The sequence below is a fragment of the Sus scrofa genome, chromosome 13 (genome assembly GCF_000003025.6).
Source record: "Sus scrofa isolate TJ Tabasco breed Duroc chromosome 13, Sscrofa11.1, whole genome shotgun sequence".
In the NCBI taxonomy this organism is placed as follows: Eukaryota; Metazoa; Chordata; class Mammalia; order Artiodactyla; family Suidae; genus Sus; species Sus scrofa.
Window position 1 is genome coordinate 31,538,288 of NC_010455.5, and position 17,021 is coordinate 31,555,308.

General features: G+C 45.2%; 1 protein-coding gene across 1 annotated transcript in view; it reads right to left on the reverse strand.

Moving 5' to 3' along the window:
• The window catches only part of SLC25A20 (solute carrier family 25 member 20), a 29,470-nt gene extending 14,468 nt beyond the window's left edge, over window positions 1-15,002 (reverse strand). Inside the window, exons 1-4 of the mRNA XM_003483178.4 lie at window positions 14,792-15,002; window positions 4,826-4,918; window positions 2,346-2,473; window positions 44-134 (exon numbers count right to left, since the gene is read on the reverse strand). Of these exons, the coding sequence (XP_003483226.1) occupies window positions 44-134; window positions 2,346-2,473; window positions 4,826-4,918; window positions 14,792-14,896 (417 nt within the window). The 5' untranslated portion in view covers window positions 14,897-15,002. The remainder of the gene's footprint in view (window positions 1-43; window positions 135-2,345; window positions 2,474-4,825; window positions 4,919-14,791) is intronic.

Here is a 17,021-nt window from a genome sequence, read left to right on the forward strand (position 1 = left end):
CCCCTCGCAGGTCACAGCCCCCTACTCCAGATCACACCCTTACCTGTAACAAGCACTTGACCCGTTCTCCAGGGGTCATAATTCCCGTAGTGAATACACCAGATAACATCCCAGCTGCAAATATTTGGGGGTAGCTATATTGAAAACAAAATAATAGGTAAGTGTCTGTGACTAGCCACCCAGGACAGAGGCAATCCCAGTAAAGAGGATGACTTTGAATGAAAAAATAAGTATTTGGACTGGACAGAAGTCTAGCACAAATAAATTATATTTCACACAAAAGCCAAGTTCTAGGTATACTCTGACATCAAATTTTCAAGGCAGGGGTCTCAGTGCCAAGAGCAATGTGAACTTGGTCACGAGGGCCATATGCACACTCATACATGGGAGAATCCTTCCTTCCCTGGCCTGACAGTGACCATGGACGAGTTTACAGGCTCCTCTGGGCTTTAATCCCTCATCTGTAAAGTTTAGGATTGTTATGTAAAAAAGCCTCTAACCCAGGAAGTAGACCTCAGTCAACTCCAGGTCCCCTTCTCTGGATCACCAGGGGGTTGAGAACATTTTAAGCCAAGACTGACAGAGAACAGGACAGTATCAAGGCCAGGGGGAATGGCTGTGGCCACTTCCACAGGCTACGAGACAGCCAGACAAGTTGCAAGGAATGTGTTGTAATATGCTGAGAAAGTCAGGGATGGTGCCCAGACAAGTGTGATGGGTCCTGTGGTCCTCTGTGCAGGGAATAGTCCCCCAGTGGCCAGAGATGTGGATCCTTACCAAGACCCTTACAGAAAGAACCACACTGAGTATTTGGAGGAGTTAGAGGCTTCTAGCATCACTACCTGTGCCACCTCTGGCATCTCCTTTTCTTTCTGAAATAAGCAATACCAGAGTGGTCAAGAGACAATGGAGGACAAAGCTATAGCTAGCATCTCAACAGTCCCCACAACTTAGAAAATCTTGCTAAAAACTTAACTTACTTGCCTGAGCCTCAGTGCATGGTATAGCTGTGAGCTGGCACATGAGCTAAAAGACCAGGTGCTCAGAGAGGACATGTATCCATGGGACATTTGGACTACCAACAGTCAAACACAGCTTCAGAAGGAACCCACACATACCCACATTTGGGGTCACCTGTGGCTATTTCTAAAAACTGGTCACATTTCTATAAATTCAGAGGGTCACAAGGACTCCAGAAATAGAGCGGAAACTCTATTTCAAATACATGTTGAGGAGTTCCCGTCATGGCTCAGTGGTGAACGAATCCGACTAGGAACCACGAGGTTGCAGGTTCGATCCCTGGCCTTGCTCAGTGGGTTAAGGATCCGGTGTTGCCGTGAGCTGTGGTGTAGGTTGCAGACGCGGCTCGTATCCTGCGTTGCTGTGGCTCTGGCGTAGGCTGGCAGCTACAGCTCCAATTCGACCCCTAGCCTGGGAACCTCCATATGCCGTGGGAGTGGCCCAAGAAAATGGCAAAAAGACAAAAAAACAAAAACAAACAAACAACAAATAGGTGTTATCAGCATCTCTCTCTAACCTAGAGCCTTATTCAGCCTGCTCTGACCTAAAGTAGTGACAGTAAACAACTACATGGCACCCTGGCTTCCTCCCTTGAGCTCCCAGATTCCAAGCCTGGCCAGCCTGGTGGGTTTTGTGCTGCCTGCAGCCACCCCCCACCAGGAGTTTCATTCTGTACAGCTCACACTAAGCGTGCCTCATCATCCACTGTTTCTACTCAGAATTGTCGTGCATCCCAAGAAGCTGGTTTTCATTAACTACTTTTTAAATTCTGTAGTAAAATTCTGCCTCATCTGCCTCTTGATACTCAAATCCAACTTCTTAAAGTTTACCAAAAGGAAATATACTAATTTATTTCACTTTAATAGAGAAACCAATATCTGAAATTATTATAATCATGTTATAAAAATGAAGTAAAACCAAAGTTGGATGCTCCCCTTCTCCCACCCAGGCAATGGAAAACAAAGCTGCTGCTGTCATTACTGCAACACCAAGTACCTTCATGACATTTTACACACATTTTAGCATTCAGATCTCCCAACGCTCTGGTGTGGGTATTACTAACATCCCCAGTAAGTGGTACTACACCTTGTAGAAGAAATGACAACCTGGTAAGGCGAGGGAGTAGCGCTTTGGGTTTTTTCTTTTTCCCTTTAGGTTCACAGGGCAAAGGAAACTCAAGCACCTTCCTCATACAGAGCAATCAGGAGCTAGCCTGGGGGGTCTGGAAGGACAGCCACTGCCTGTCTGCCAAGGTTCTTTCCTTTTATCTGTGTCACACCACCAGGCAGAACAGCATCAGGTGCTCTAGGCTTGTAAGTACTCACCTGAGCACATCCTCTGGGTGTTTCTGTTGCAGTTTCTTCCCCAATCCAAACCCAAAGAAACACACAGCAAACATGGGGGTGACCCCAATGATGGGAGCGGCCATGCCCTTATATAGCCCCCTGACACCCTGTAAGGAATCACAGAAGTGGAAGCTGTTTATAGACACAACTATCCTATATATCACTGAAACAGAGAAGTAGCATGTCCTCCCACTTGTGGCCTCCTTCCTTTACCTCTCCTCTAAGCAAGAAGAACTTTCATAAAATATCCCCACATTTATCAGAAACAGTTGTCTTGTGGAGTTCCCATCATGGCGCAGTGGAAACAAATCCAACTAGGAACCATGAGGTTGCGGGTTTGATCCCTGGCCTTGCTCAGTGGGTTAAGGATCCGGTGTTGCCAGGAGCTGGGTGTAAGTGGCAGATGCGGCTAGGATCTGATATGGCTGTGGCTGTGGAGTAGGCTGGCAGCTGTAGCTCCAATTGGACTCCTAGTCTGGGAACCTCCATATGCTGCGGGTGTGGCCCTAAAAAAAAAGAAAAAAAAAAAAGAAAAAAAAAACCGCAGCATGTAACAAAGCCCTTCCAAAGTTCCTCCTACAGCTTCCCCCACCCCGGGCCAAGAAGGATGCCCAAGGCCTGAGGGCCAAACCCATGCCTCCCAACAGCTCCTCTAGCCTTATTTCCATTGTCTGTCCCACTTAGTTCCATGCTGTACAACCAAGGCCTGTCTGGCAGCTCCAGAGAGCAGAGAGCTCAATCTGGCACAGCAAAAACCAGGGACAAGCACAAATACGGACTAAGGAAGTCTATTCAACTCTGCAGAGAGCTGGGTTTATACAAACAATTCTTGCCAGGTCCCTAGCACCCAGCACATTGCCCAGCGATTAAATAAGTGCTCAATAACATCTGCTGACCAAGAAGTATGTAATCCTGCCTCTCTATAAGGGCAGAGGACTCTTAGCAGATCTGAAGCCCAAAGCCTCCAGTGGACACTGATCAGTTTCCACTCCAGGCTGATGAAAGAAAGAGAGTCTTACAGGAAAAAACAGCAGCACTATCTCAGGCATGCGTGGTTGGATGACTCCACCTCAAAATCTTCCTCCCACATCTGGGTCCTGCAGGAACCCTGGGAAAAAGTTCTTCTCCCAGCCTGAGTCCATCACTTACCAGCATTCCCTCTTTATCTGGGTGACACCTGCTTCTCAGTTTCTATATATTACATAAATACCTGAAGTTCCTGCTGTGGCACAATGGGTTAAGAATCCAACTGCAACAGCTTAGGCCACTGTGGAGGTGTGCATTCAACCCCTGGCACAGTGCAGTGGGTTAAAGGATCTGACATTGCTACAGCTGCAGTGTAGGTTGCAGCTGCAGAATGGATTCAATCCCTGGCCAGGGAACTTCCATATGCTACTAGTGTGGCCATAAAAAAAAAAAAAAAAAAAAAAAAAGCTATATATTTAATATTTATTCATACGAGAATTATATTTAGAAAGCAAATACAAGAACTTTTCCTTTATTCTTTGTTTTCCTTCGAAAGGAAAAGTTCTCAACAAGGTCTTATCACACATGTGCTAATGAAGTGACTAATAAACATCACTAGTAATTTAAACTTCTTTAAAAAATCCCGTTTTCACTCTACGAAATATGTGAAAAATTATTATGTTACTTCGATAACCCCAAACCAATTCAGTGCCCTTATCTAGGGGTTTGAAAACTCTGCTGGCCTCTTTCAGTGTTCCTCAGACTGTCTGACTTTTCCTCCAGACTTTACATTACATGAACTTCTGACACTGACCCCTGTCAAACTGAGTATCCAGGATTGCATTTTCTTCCATTTCACATCTCTAATTATTCCTCATGAATTTCCTGTGGTCTAAATTATGGCTTTCAAAAGAGAGAACCATATTACTCAGCCATTAAAAAGAACGAAATACTGGCATTTTTAGCAACATGGATGGACCTAGAAACTATCATGCTAAGTGAAGTCAGCCATACAATGAGACACCAACATCAAATGCTTTCACTGACATGTGGAATCTGAAAAAAGGACAGACTGAACTTCTTTGCAGAACAGATGCTGACTCACAGACATTGAAAAACTTATGGTCTCTGGAGGAGACAGTTTGCGGGGGTGGGGGAATGTGCTTGGGCTGTGGGATGGAATCCTGTGAAATTGGATTGTTATGATCATTACACAACTACAGATGTGATAAATTCATTTGAGTAATAAAAAAATAAAATAAAATAAAAAGAGAGAACCATTTTATTAGCTTCAATCAGCAGCAGGAACTATCAAAGACTCCAGAGCAACGACAATAGGAGGGCATAGGATGGCACAGTGAAAGAGCCACAGCTATGGGTTAAACCTCTGGCAGAACTACACAAAGTCACCCTATCTACCAGGGAAGTAACAAATCAACCCTGTGAATGTGTTTCCCTGGATAAGAAGAATGCCCAGCACCAAAATACCATACCTCTCTCATAAGAGTCTTCCGGAAACAGTCAAAGGTCCCAGAATACATAGGAGGTTGTCCAGGCAAACTGGGGGGTTGTGTCTGCAGTCGGACCTGAAATACAGTAATTTCCCTGAATCAGAACTGCCCGTTGGTAGCAATGGCCCAATTGTCTGCTGAACTCTGAACAGAGAAAGCTGCACCTGTGTGCCTGTCTTCAACATTCCATTTACTGGCTGGATTCCTCCCATTTATTCAAACCCTGCATTAATCGAAGTCATTAGTAGCATGCTTTTATACAGAGTGACAATTCCTCTGATTCCCTCAGCCACTTATTTTTGCCATTTATTTATGATATAATGGATCCCACAATGACCCAATGGAACAGGTATTACCAGTTTACAAATGAAGAGACTGGATTTAGTGAGTTCAAGTGATGTACCAATAACTAGACTTGGCCAATGCAAAGCTAAGCTCTAGGCACTCCACACCCATTTGCAACACCTTGGTGGTAGTTAGGTAAGGTGCTCAACAAAGGTATTTCTGAGTAAGGTGGAGTTAATTTTACTTTTCCTTGTTCTCATCCTTCTCCACCCACCTTTTGGTGTATCCAGTGCTTCAAACTGTCTCTGTCTTTAAACCTCCCTTCTTAGTACCCCCTCCTTTGTCTCCTTTTCTCCTCCAGATGTTCTCCAAGGTAATTATTCATCTGTTCCATCATACCTTTCAGAAAACTCAGATTTCAGGGCTTCAGCTTCTGCTCAGTGATAACTTTTATTCAACCATTTTCAGAGCTTCTCTCTCCACATTTAGGGCTACGTTTCCAACTGCCTGGAAAAGCTCTCCCTACACGAATCACCTCCAGAATCTCATCCTTTGGATGAATGTGCCATTTGTGCCAGCTACCTTCTTTCTTGGGATTTCAAACTATAGCATCCAACTACTTCCTGTTGCTTCTCCCTTTTTTTTTTTTTTTTTTTTTTTTTTTTTGCTTTTGCTTTTTAGGGCTGCACCTGTGGTATATGGAAGTTCCCAGGCTAGGGATCGAATCCGAGCTGCAGCCAACAGCCTACACCACACCCACAGCAATGCCAGAATCAAGCCGCATCTGCAACTAACACCACAGCTCATGGCAATGCTGGATCCTTAACCCACTGAGTGAGGATAGGGATCAAAGTCGCATTCTCATGGATATTAGTCGAGTGAACCTGCTGAGCCATAAGGGAACTCCTCCTTCTCTCTTTTTTTTTCTCCTCTAGCCTAACCTATGGTATATGGAAGTTCCCAAGCCAGGGATCAAATCCAAGCCACAGCTGAAGCATAAGTCCATAGGTAACACCAGAACCTTAATCCGTTGTGCCACAGCAGAAACTCCTGCTTCTCCTCCTCTTATTCACATGAACACTAAGTTTATTGGAGAGTTCCTCAAGATGCTTCCAGAGGAGTTCCCATCGTGGCTCAGCAGAAACGAATCTGACTAGTATCCTTGAGGACACATATTCAATCCCTGGCCTCACTCAGTGGGTTAAGGATCTGGCATTGCCATGAGCTGTGGGGTACATCACAGGCGCAGCTTGGATCTGGCGTTGCTGTGGCTGTGGTGTAGGCTGGCAGCTGTAGCTCTGATTAGACCCCTAGCATGGGAATCTTCATGTGCCAAGGGCGAGGACCTAAAAAGACAAAAAAAAAAAAACAAAAACCAAAAGATGATTCCAGAATCCTAATTTCTTCCTCTCTCCATCTGGAGTCTTCTCTTAGGCCAAATCCTTACCTATCCTTACCCAGTGTGATGGTTTTCAAATATGCCCACTAACTCTTTGACATTCTTCCCCTTCAAAAGTTAAATCCTGGAGTTCCCATCGTGGCTCAGTGGTTAACGAGTCCGACTAAGAACCATGAGGTTTCAGGTTCAACCCCTGGCCTTGCTCAGTGGGTATTAAGGATCCAGCGCTGCCGTGAGCTGTGGTGTAGGTTGCAGACGTGGCTCGGATCCTGAGTTGCTGTGGCTCTGGTATAGGCTGGCATCTACAGCTCTGATTGGACCCCCTGCCTGGGAACCTCCATATGCAGCAGAAGCAGCCCAAGAAATTGCAAAAAGACACACACACACACACAAAGTTAAATCCTAATTCCCCTCCCCTTGATGAGGACCAGCATCAGTGACTCACTTCTACTGAATACAGAATGTGGTGGTACTGATGCTATGTGACTTCCAAGGCTAGTAACAAAAAGATCAGCTTCTGCCTGTCTCCACCTCAGATTATTTGCTTTGAGGTAAGTTAGCCACCATGTCAGGAGGACACTTAAGCAGCCTAAAGAAGCCATTTGTGGAGGAAAGAAGTCCTCCTGACACCAGCCAGCACTAACTTGCCAGCATATATGAATGAACCACATGGAAGCTAATACTTTAGATGAATACAGTCCTGGCCAACATCGTGTGTGTGTGTGTGTGTGTGTGTGTGTGTGTGTGTGTGTGTGTCTTTTTAGGGCCAACATCTTGTGTGTGTGTGTGTGTGTGTCTTTTTAGGGCCATACCCACAGCATATGGAAGTTCCCTGGCTAGGGGTCTGGCTGGCCTATGCCACAGCCACAGCAATGCCAGATCTGAGCCAAGTCTGCAGCCTACACTACAGCTCACAGCAACGCCAGATCCTTAACCCACTTAGTGAGGCCGGAGATCGAACCCACATCCTCCTGGATACTAGTTGGGTTCGCTACCCCTCAGCAGAACTCCCTGGTCCAATTTTTCCTTGGCATGTAGAGGTTCCCAGGCTAGGGGTTGAATCAGAGCTATAGCCATAGCAACACAGTATCTGAGCTGGGTCTACGGCCTACACCACAGCTCACGGCAACGCCGGATCCTTAACCCACTGAGCAAGGCTAGGGATCGAACCTGCAACCTCATGGTTCCTAGTCGGATTCGTTAACCACTGCGCCACAACAGGAACTCCCAATATTTTTTTAAACAGCTTTAAGATATAACTCACGTACCATAAAATTCACCCATTTAAAGTGTACAGTTTTGAGTTCTCTGGTGGCCTAGCGAGTTAAGGATGTGTCATTGTCACTGCTGTGGCTCAGGTCATTGCTGTGGCACAGCTTTGATCACTGGCCATTGAATTTCTGCAAGTTGTGTGCACAGCCGAACACAGGAAACCAAAAAGTGTACAGTTAAATTGTTACACACGGAGTTCCCGTCGTGGCGCAGTGGTTAACGAATCCGACTAGGAACCATGAGGTTGCGGGTTCCATCCCTGCCCTTGCTCAGTGGGTTAACGATCCGGTGATCCGGTGTTGCCATGAGCTGTGGTGTAGGTTGCAGACGCGGCTCGGATCCCGCGTTGCTATGGCTCTGGCGTAGGCTGGCAGCTACAACTCCAATTCGACCCCTAGCCTGGGAACCTCCATATGCTGCGAGAGCGGCCCAAGAAATGGCAAAAAGACAAAAAAAAAAAAAAATTGTTACACACACACACACACACACACACACACACATTTCCCAGGCCAGGAAACTTTTCAAACCTGAACCACAGCAGTGACAATGCCAAATTTTTAACTGCTAGGCCACGAGGGAACTTTAGTTTTCAGTGTATTTGCAGAGCTGTGAAACCCTCATTATAATCAATTTTAGAACACCTTCATCATTCCACACCACACTCCACTCCTCTCTCCTCTCAGCCCCTGGCAATTATGAATCTTCTTTCTCTCTCAATGGATTTGCCTATCCCGCATATTTCATATAATTGAAATCATACACTATGTGGTCTTTCACACTTAGCTTCTTTTATTTAGCATAATGTTTTCAAAGATCATCTATGTTGTAGAATATCTCAGTCCTCTACTCCTTTTTTTTTTCTTTTTTTTCCTGTCTTTTCAGGGCTGCACTCGCGGCATATGGAGGTTCCCAGGATAGGGGTCCAATGGGAGCTACAGCTGCCAGCCTACGCCACAGCCACAGCAATGCCAGATCTGAACCGTGTCTGTGACCTATACCACAGCTCACGGCAAACCCAGATCCTTAACCCACTGAGCAAGGCCAGGGATCAAACCCGAAACCTCATGGTTCCTAGTCAGAGTCATTTCCGCTGCTCCACGATGAGAACCCCCTCTATTGGTAAACAATATTTCATGTATAAATATACCACATTTTGTTTATCTGCTCATCAGATAATGACAAATTGCATGTTTTTACATTTAAAAAAAAATTTTATTTTAGCTGCATTTGAGGCATGCAGACATTCCCAGGCCAGGGATTGAATCCAAGCCACAGCTGCAACATACACCACACCTATACCACAGTAATGCCAGATCCTTAACCCACTGTGCCAGGCCTGAGGTCAAATCCACGCCATCACAAGGACAATGACAGATCTTTAACCTGCTGCACCATAGCAGGACTCCTCTCCACTCTTTATTATGAATAATGGTGCTATGAATTTTTGTGTACAGGTTTTATTTTCCCCCTTTTTGGCTGCACCCATGGCATGTGGAAGTTTCCAGGGCCATGGATCAAACCCATGCTACAGCAGGAACCCAACTTGTTGCAGTGACAATGCTGGATTCTTAACCCACTGAACCTCAAGAGAACTTCTTTCCCCCTGCCCCCAAATTTTTGTGTGGATATGTTTTCAATTCTTTTGGGTATTGTATTGGCTAAGATTCTACAGAGAAACAAAACCAATACGATATGGATATTTATGTGTCTGTTCATCTATTATAAGGAATTAGCTCATACAATTATGGAGGCAGGCAAATCCCAAGGTCTGCAGTCGGCAAACTGGAGATCTGGGAAAGCCAACGGAATAGGTCTACTCCAAATCTGAAGGCCTGAGAAACAGGAAAGCTGATGGCATACGTTCCAGTTGAAAAGTTGGCAGGCTCAATACCCAAGAAGAGCCAATGTTTCAGTTTGAGTCCAAAGGCAGAAAAAGACCAATGTCCCAGCTCAATAAGTCAGACAGGAGTTTTCCCCTTACTCACGGTGGAGTGTTTTTGTTCTATTGAGACCTTCAACTGACTGGATGAAGGCCACCTAATTCAGGAGGGCAATCTGCTTTACTCAGTCTACCTTAATCGCTAATCTCATCCAAAACACCCTCACAATATACCCGAACAATGTTTGACAAATATCTGGACACCCAAGAGCCCAAGTAAGTTGACATATAAAATTAACCATCACAGGGCCGTATGCTAACTCTGTATTTAAACTTTTGAGGAACTGCCAGACTGTTTTCCAATGAGACTGCACCATTTTAAATTCCCACCAGCAGTGTATGAATGTCCCAGTTTCTCCATATCCTTGCCAACACTTACTATCATCTGTTGGTGGTAGTAGTGGTGGTGGTTTTCAGGGCTGCACCCAGGGCACATGGAAGTTCTCAGGCGAGGGGTCAAATCAGCTGTAGCTGCCAGCCTACACCACAGCCACAGCAAAGTAATGAGGGATTCGAGCCCCATCTGTGACCTACATCATAGCTCACAGCAATACCAGATCCTTAAACCACTGAGTGGGGCCAGGAATCAAACCCACATCTCACTGTGATTTTGATTTATATTCTAATGATGGATAATGATATTGAACATTTTCCATATGTTCATTGGCCACTGATTCTTTGGAGAAATGTCTTTAAGATCCTTTGTCCATATTTTTCCTTCCCAATTTTTTACTGTCATAAAATACACATAAATTTACCATCTTAACCATTTTCTTTCTCCCTCCCCTCCTTCCTTTGCTTTTTTAGGGCCACGCCTGTGGCATATGGAGGTTCCCAAGCTAGGGGTCTAATTAGAGCTACAGCTGCTGGCCTGCACTACAGACACAGCAATGGGATCCGAGCCACGTCTGCGACCTACACCACAGCTCACGACAATGCCAGATCTTTAACCCACTGAGCAGGGCCAGGGATTGAACCTATATCCTCATGGACACTAGTCAGGTTTGTAACCTGCTGAGCCACAAAGGGAACTCCTCTATCTTAACTATTTTTGAGTGTACAGTTCAGTGGTATTAAACATATTAATAAGGTTGTGCAACCATCACCACCATCCATAACTCTTTTTATAGGACTAAAACTCTATATCCATCAAACATTAACCTCCCATTCCACCTTACATCCAGCCCCTGGCAACTACCACTTTATTTTCTGTCTACGATTTTGACTAAGTACCTCATACAAGTAGGATCATACAAAATTGGTCCTTTTTTTGGGGGGGACTTAGTTCACATAGCCTAATGTTTTCAAGATTTATCCATGTTGTTGCAAGTGTCAGAATTTCCTTCTTGGAGTTCCTGTCGTGGCTCAGAGGAAATGAATCTGACTAGTATCCATGAGGACACAGGTTCAATCTCCAGCCTCGCTCAGTGGGTTAAGGATCCAGTGTTGCCATGAGTTGTGGTGTAGGTCAGAGATGCAGCCCAGATCTGATGTTGCTGTTGTTGTTGCTGTGGCATAGGCCAGCAGCTACAGCTCCGATTCAGCTCTTACTCTGGGAACCTCCATATGCTGTGGGTGCGGCCCTAAAAAAAAAAAAAAAAAAAAAAGGAAAAGCATTTCCTTCTTCTTAAGGCTCAGTAATTTCCAATGTATGTATATGCCACATTTTGCTTATTTATTCTTCCGCTGGTGGACACTTGGTTTGCTTCCATGTTTCAGCTATCGTGAATAATGTTGCTATGAACAGGGGTGTACATGTATCTCTTCAAGACCCTACTTTCAATTCTTTTAGGTATACACCCAGAAGGGGAATTGCTGGATCTTAATTTTAATTTGTTGAGGAACTAGCATACTGTTTTCCACAGTGGCTGTACAATTTTACATTCCCAACGATAGTACATAAGTGTTCCAATGTCATCAAATCCTTGTTAACACTTGCTATTTTATTGATAGTAGCCATCCTACTGGGTATGAGGTAGTATCTCACAGGTTTTTGTTTTTTGTTTTTTTGATCATAGCTACAACATGCAGAAGTTCCATGGCCAGGGACCGAACCCACACCACAGAAGTAAAAATGCTAGGTTCTTAACCAGCTGAGGTTAAGGATCACAAAGGATCTCATTACAGTTTTTTTTTTTTAACTCAATGAATTTTATTACATTTATAGTTGTACAACGAACATCACAACCCAATTTTATATCACGTCCATTCCAAACCCTTAGCCCATCTCCCCACCCCCCAAACTGTCTCCTTTGCAAACCATAAGTTTTTCAAAGTCAGTGAGTCAGTATCTGCTCATTATAGTTTTTATTTTCACTAATGATTAGTGACACTGAACATTTTTCCTTTTTTTCACATTTATATATCTTTTTTTGCAGAAATGTCTATTTAAGTCCTTTGCTTATTTTTAAGTTGAGTTATATGGCTTTTTGTCATTGAGTTGTAGGCGTTCTTTATATATTCTGGATCCCAGCCAACATGTGCCACCTCACAAGAAATCCTTGAACCAGACCACCTACCTAAGTGGCTCCCCAAATCTTGTCTCACAAAGACTGTGAAAATTAATGAATGCTGTTTTAAGCCACTAAGCTTTGGGGTAGTTGTTACACTGCAAGAAATAACCGACACACCCAATGACTTCTGCCATCTTTTTCGTGCTCAGAGTTCTACTTCCAAATCCTTCTCATGTTGCTATCATACTAACCTCTCCAAGACACCATTTTCACCATGCTGTTCCTCTATTACTTGAAATTTCTCATTGTTGTATTTGTTGAGGCCTTATATCCCACACTAAGGAAAACTCTCTCTCTAGGCAATGGAGGTAACATGCAGGTCTGAGGTGTTTATGGGACACTACACAAGAAACATCCAGAGGCTCTCACTGCTTTACATCCAAAATCCCTTACTTGGCCTTCAGATCCTCCATGGTCAAGCACAACCTCCCCTAGTAATAGGAAGAGAGAAATGGATCAAAACTTCTGCCTGATACCTTTTTGTGATTTTGTATAAATCTCATACCTGTCTCATGACATCAAGCACCCCAGCCCAGCAAGAACATTAAAGTCCTCCATGGCTGGTCTTATTTTATAACCTGGCTTCCACTGCCTAGCCTATATTCACCTTCACTCCTGCCCTCCCCCTATGCAGAATGTCCGGGTCTCCCTACTTCTTCAGTCAGAACTCAACCAGCCCTTAACCACCTGCTATAGAGCCTTTCCAAGCTCCAACTGTGAAGTGCTGCAGCTCTTGCCTTCTCAAGCCACCGTTAGTCACCTTGGACCTCTGAAAGTGCCTTCAAGCCAGACTCTGATTAGATCCTACCTGGCTCTCTGAGGTCAAAATGATAGCAGTCAGCAATATGCAGTTCTGCCTTAAGCTAAAAGGAGACTTTGTGGCTATTAAAATTGCCACTTAGCATTTTCGGTCATTTACTTTTCAGTACAGAGGTCACTGGGCCCTTCCTGGGAATGGGGAGAAAGGGCAAGAGGGTACAGAGCTCCTATAAGGGAACAACAAGGCTTTGTTTGTCTTTAAAGAGAGGCCCCAGATGCCTGGAACTAACAAGATTTCCACCTACATAGATCAATAGTAAGAAGAGAAACCAGGCAATTCTATTCTCTTACTAGACAGTGCTGCTTAGCAATAACCACTGTCTGGGAAGCCCTAACACACACGGCATTTACCAAATACTGAGTAAACATCTGATTTCATATTTCACAGGGCCCAAACCAGCCCGGCTGCTTTAATCCTGGTTTGTGATAGAATAACCCCAGATCCTCTCCTAGATGAAAGACAGCAAGGAGCTTCCTGCCCAAACTTGCCTAGAGAATGTCCCCAAAGCAAATTCTCTGTTGAGGAAACCCTGTCCAGCATTATATAAGTCCCCTACAGAGGCTTCCCACTCTATAGACTCATGTCTATTCCCCAGGCTCAACCTCACCATTATCTGTCAATTTCCTCCAAGTGTGTGTTCAGAAATAAGGTGAGAAAACTAAGATGAAGCTTTGAATGCAAAGTCACAGAGCACTTTAAGAGTCACTTTCTTAAAGTGTTTCAGGGGGAAGAATTGCGGCATCATGTGAGAATAAACAAGGAACAAACCCTGATGTGTTTTCCCCTTCCCAGAGCCTCAATCTGACCATGGCTTCTTTAGTTGTTGTGAGGATCTGCCCAGCCCTGGACAAAGCTGATCACCTGCTTTCCTTGGAAGAGGCTCAGTAACTGAGGACATCATCACTTCCCATAAGAAGCCACTCAAGCTACTGTAGGGTGACAGGTTTAAGTTGGTCAAGCCCCTCTCTGGGTCAAGAAAGGTGCAAAGGAAATAGTGATGGAGCACTCTGGCTCAGAGGAATGTGTCAAAAGACACGTTCCAGAAAAACGATGCCTCAGTCTTTAGCTCTCTTCTGGAAGGGGGCTTTCAGATGAACTGTTTCTAACTTGCTGATAACATGAGGGAATGCAGAAGTCAGAGCTTCCATTCCCAAAGAGGTGGCACCAGATAAGAGGCTGCCGGACGGAGACATTTATTTAAATCAAGGGCCCTGTGGTTCCTGTCGTGGCTCAACGGTTAAGGAAGCTGACTAGCATCCATCAGGACGCTGGTTCGATCCCTGACCTCACTCAGTGGGTTAAGGATCTCGCACTGCCATGAGCTGTGGTGTAGGCAGCAGACAAGGCTAGGATCCTGCATTGCTGTGGCTGTGGCATAGGCTGGCAGCTACAGCGCCCATCCCACCCCCAGCCTGGGAACCTCAATATGCTGCTGGTGCGGCCTTAAAGAGACAAATATATAAAAATAGATATATATAAATAAATAAATCAAGAGACCTTGGTGAACGGTTAGAAGCTGCTCGTTCTGTGCCATTCAGCTCTTTGGGGTGCAGGAACAGTTTCCCAGACCCCCAAAAGGAGTGAAATGAAAATTCCCTGGACTTCTCGTGGAAGCTCCTGCGGGACCCCTTCTGTCCTAGGCCGAGCCTCGAGGGAGACCCTGCTTTTCGCTCCCTGCCTGGGCCTCCTCCCTCCGGCCCGCGCCCCAGCCTTCTCGCACCTTGACCGTGTCCAGCGGATGCCCCACGAACACCAGGCACATGCCTCCAAAGCCGCCGGCCAGCAGATTCTTGAGAGGGCTAATGGGCTTTGCCTGGTCTGCCATGGTCCGTCTGAGTCACAGTATCTGCAGCTTTCCAGCGGCTCTCGCCCTACCGCTCCAGCCACAGCGCCGGAACCGCCGACCTTTCCCCTACTTTTGGGTGGGCGGGGCATAAGCCCGGGGCAGGTCGGGAGGAGGGTCTAGACCGCTCCCCCCGGCCCGGCTTCCGCCGGGGGAGGGCTTCTTCCGTCCGAAGTCCCGCCTCGATGGCTTGAAGGAGTAGGGGCTGGCCGAGACGCGTTGTGAAAGGTCTGTTTTAGGTTCTCGTTCCTCCACTCGGTTGGCAGAAGTTGATGGCACTCTGCTGTGTGACAGGCTCCTTTCCAGGTGCTGGAGGCACAGCTGGTAACACTGCGCAGGGGTCCCTGTTCTTATGGATCTTACAGACCATAACGAGGATAAATAAGTGGAAAATGCAATGTATCCAGTGGTGATAACTGCAATGAAGAAAAATAAATCTGGGAAGAGGATGGGGGGCAAGTAATTTGCAATTTTAATTAGATGAGTAAAGGAGGGTTTCACTGAGAAGGTGACTGGATTCAGGACCTGAGAAGGTGAGTTCTGTCCACAGATGTGAAGGGGATGGGGAGGGACCTTACAGGCAGAAGAAAAGAATGCAAAAAACCCGGAGATGGGCTGTGCCTGACCAGTTAGAGATGCCAGAGGGAGGCCTTTGTAGCTAGAGCAGAATTAGATAGATGAAAACATGAAGGTAATGGTGGCATATCAAGCAGGACTTTGTGAGCCTCTGTAAGGGCATCAGTCTCTCCTCTGAAGGAGATGGGAGCCATTCTGGGGTTTTATGCAGGAAAGTGGCATAGTCTGACTTATGAGTTAACAAGATCCTTCTTACTGCTGGATGAGAATAGACTATAAGGCTAAAGGTCTTGGTCAGAGATGCTGGATTGGACTAGAGCACAGCAGAGTAGGTGGTGAGGCATGTTTGGATTCTGGATATATTCTGAAGAAAGAACCTAAAAGAATTGTTAATGAACAGAATATAAGGTATGTAGGAGAGGAGTTAAGGATGATGCTGTTGTTTTTGGCTTATTTACTCTAGGTAGACAGTATGCAAGTATTCACTATATTACTCTTTTTTTAAAAAAATGTTTATTTTTTATTGAAGTATAGTTAATTTACAACTTTGTGTTAGTTTCAGGTGTACAGCAAAGTGATTCAGCTATACATGTACATATATCTATTATTTTTCGGATTCTTTTCCCATATAGGTTATTATAGAATACTGAGAAGAATCCCTGTGCTATAAGTAGATCTTTTATATTACTCTTACATTGTTTCCATATGTTTGAAATTTCTCAAATTAAAAAGTTGTGAACAGTTGGAGTTCCCTTATGGCTCAACTGGCTAAGGATCCACTGTTGTCACTGCTGTGGCTGGGGTCACTGCTGTGGTATGTTCCTTGGCTCAGGAACTTCCATATGCCACAGGTGCGGCCAAAAAAGAAAAAAAAAAAGTTGTGAACAGTAAACATACCCCTATTCTGCAGCAAGTACCTCACTGCCAAGCTGACGTGTTAATAGTCCTCCTTTGTAGGCTCTCCTAGGCTAGCAAGAAGCCTAGAATGGGGAGGGTGGACCACATATGCTAGGGGTGGAAAGATGAGTGACAGGGTCAGGATTGGGATCAGGAAGTAACTGGCCTGTCTAGTACAGAAGGCCTGTAGGGGAGTGGAAAGCAACAAGTTGGGGCAAGGCTCGAAACCCTGTTTACTCTGAGCTATAGGCTTTTTCTAGATGGGATGGGGAACCATGGAAGAATTTTAACCACAGTGGTGACATCAGATTTGTTTTAGAAAATCCATTTTGGAAGGATGAATTTGCGTTGGGAGAGGATGGAAGCAGGGAGATCAGTTAAGGGAAGATTACAGTGGTCCAGGAAAGAGGCAGTGAAGGCATGAACTGAGCCAGGGACCATAGAAGGACAGAAAAAGAAATAGATCCCAGAGGCATTGCCAGAAAACTTGCAGCAGCTCTGGGTTTCAGACACATTGCAATTGCAGTACCAGTGACACATCTGAGGACATATCTGATCAGTGTCAGGTATATGACTTGGGAACCAGGAAAGAGGTGAAGGCCAAAGACAGAAGCCAGGAAGGCTTCAGCATAAA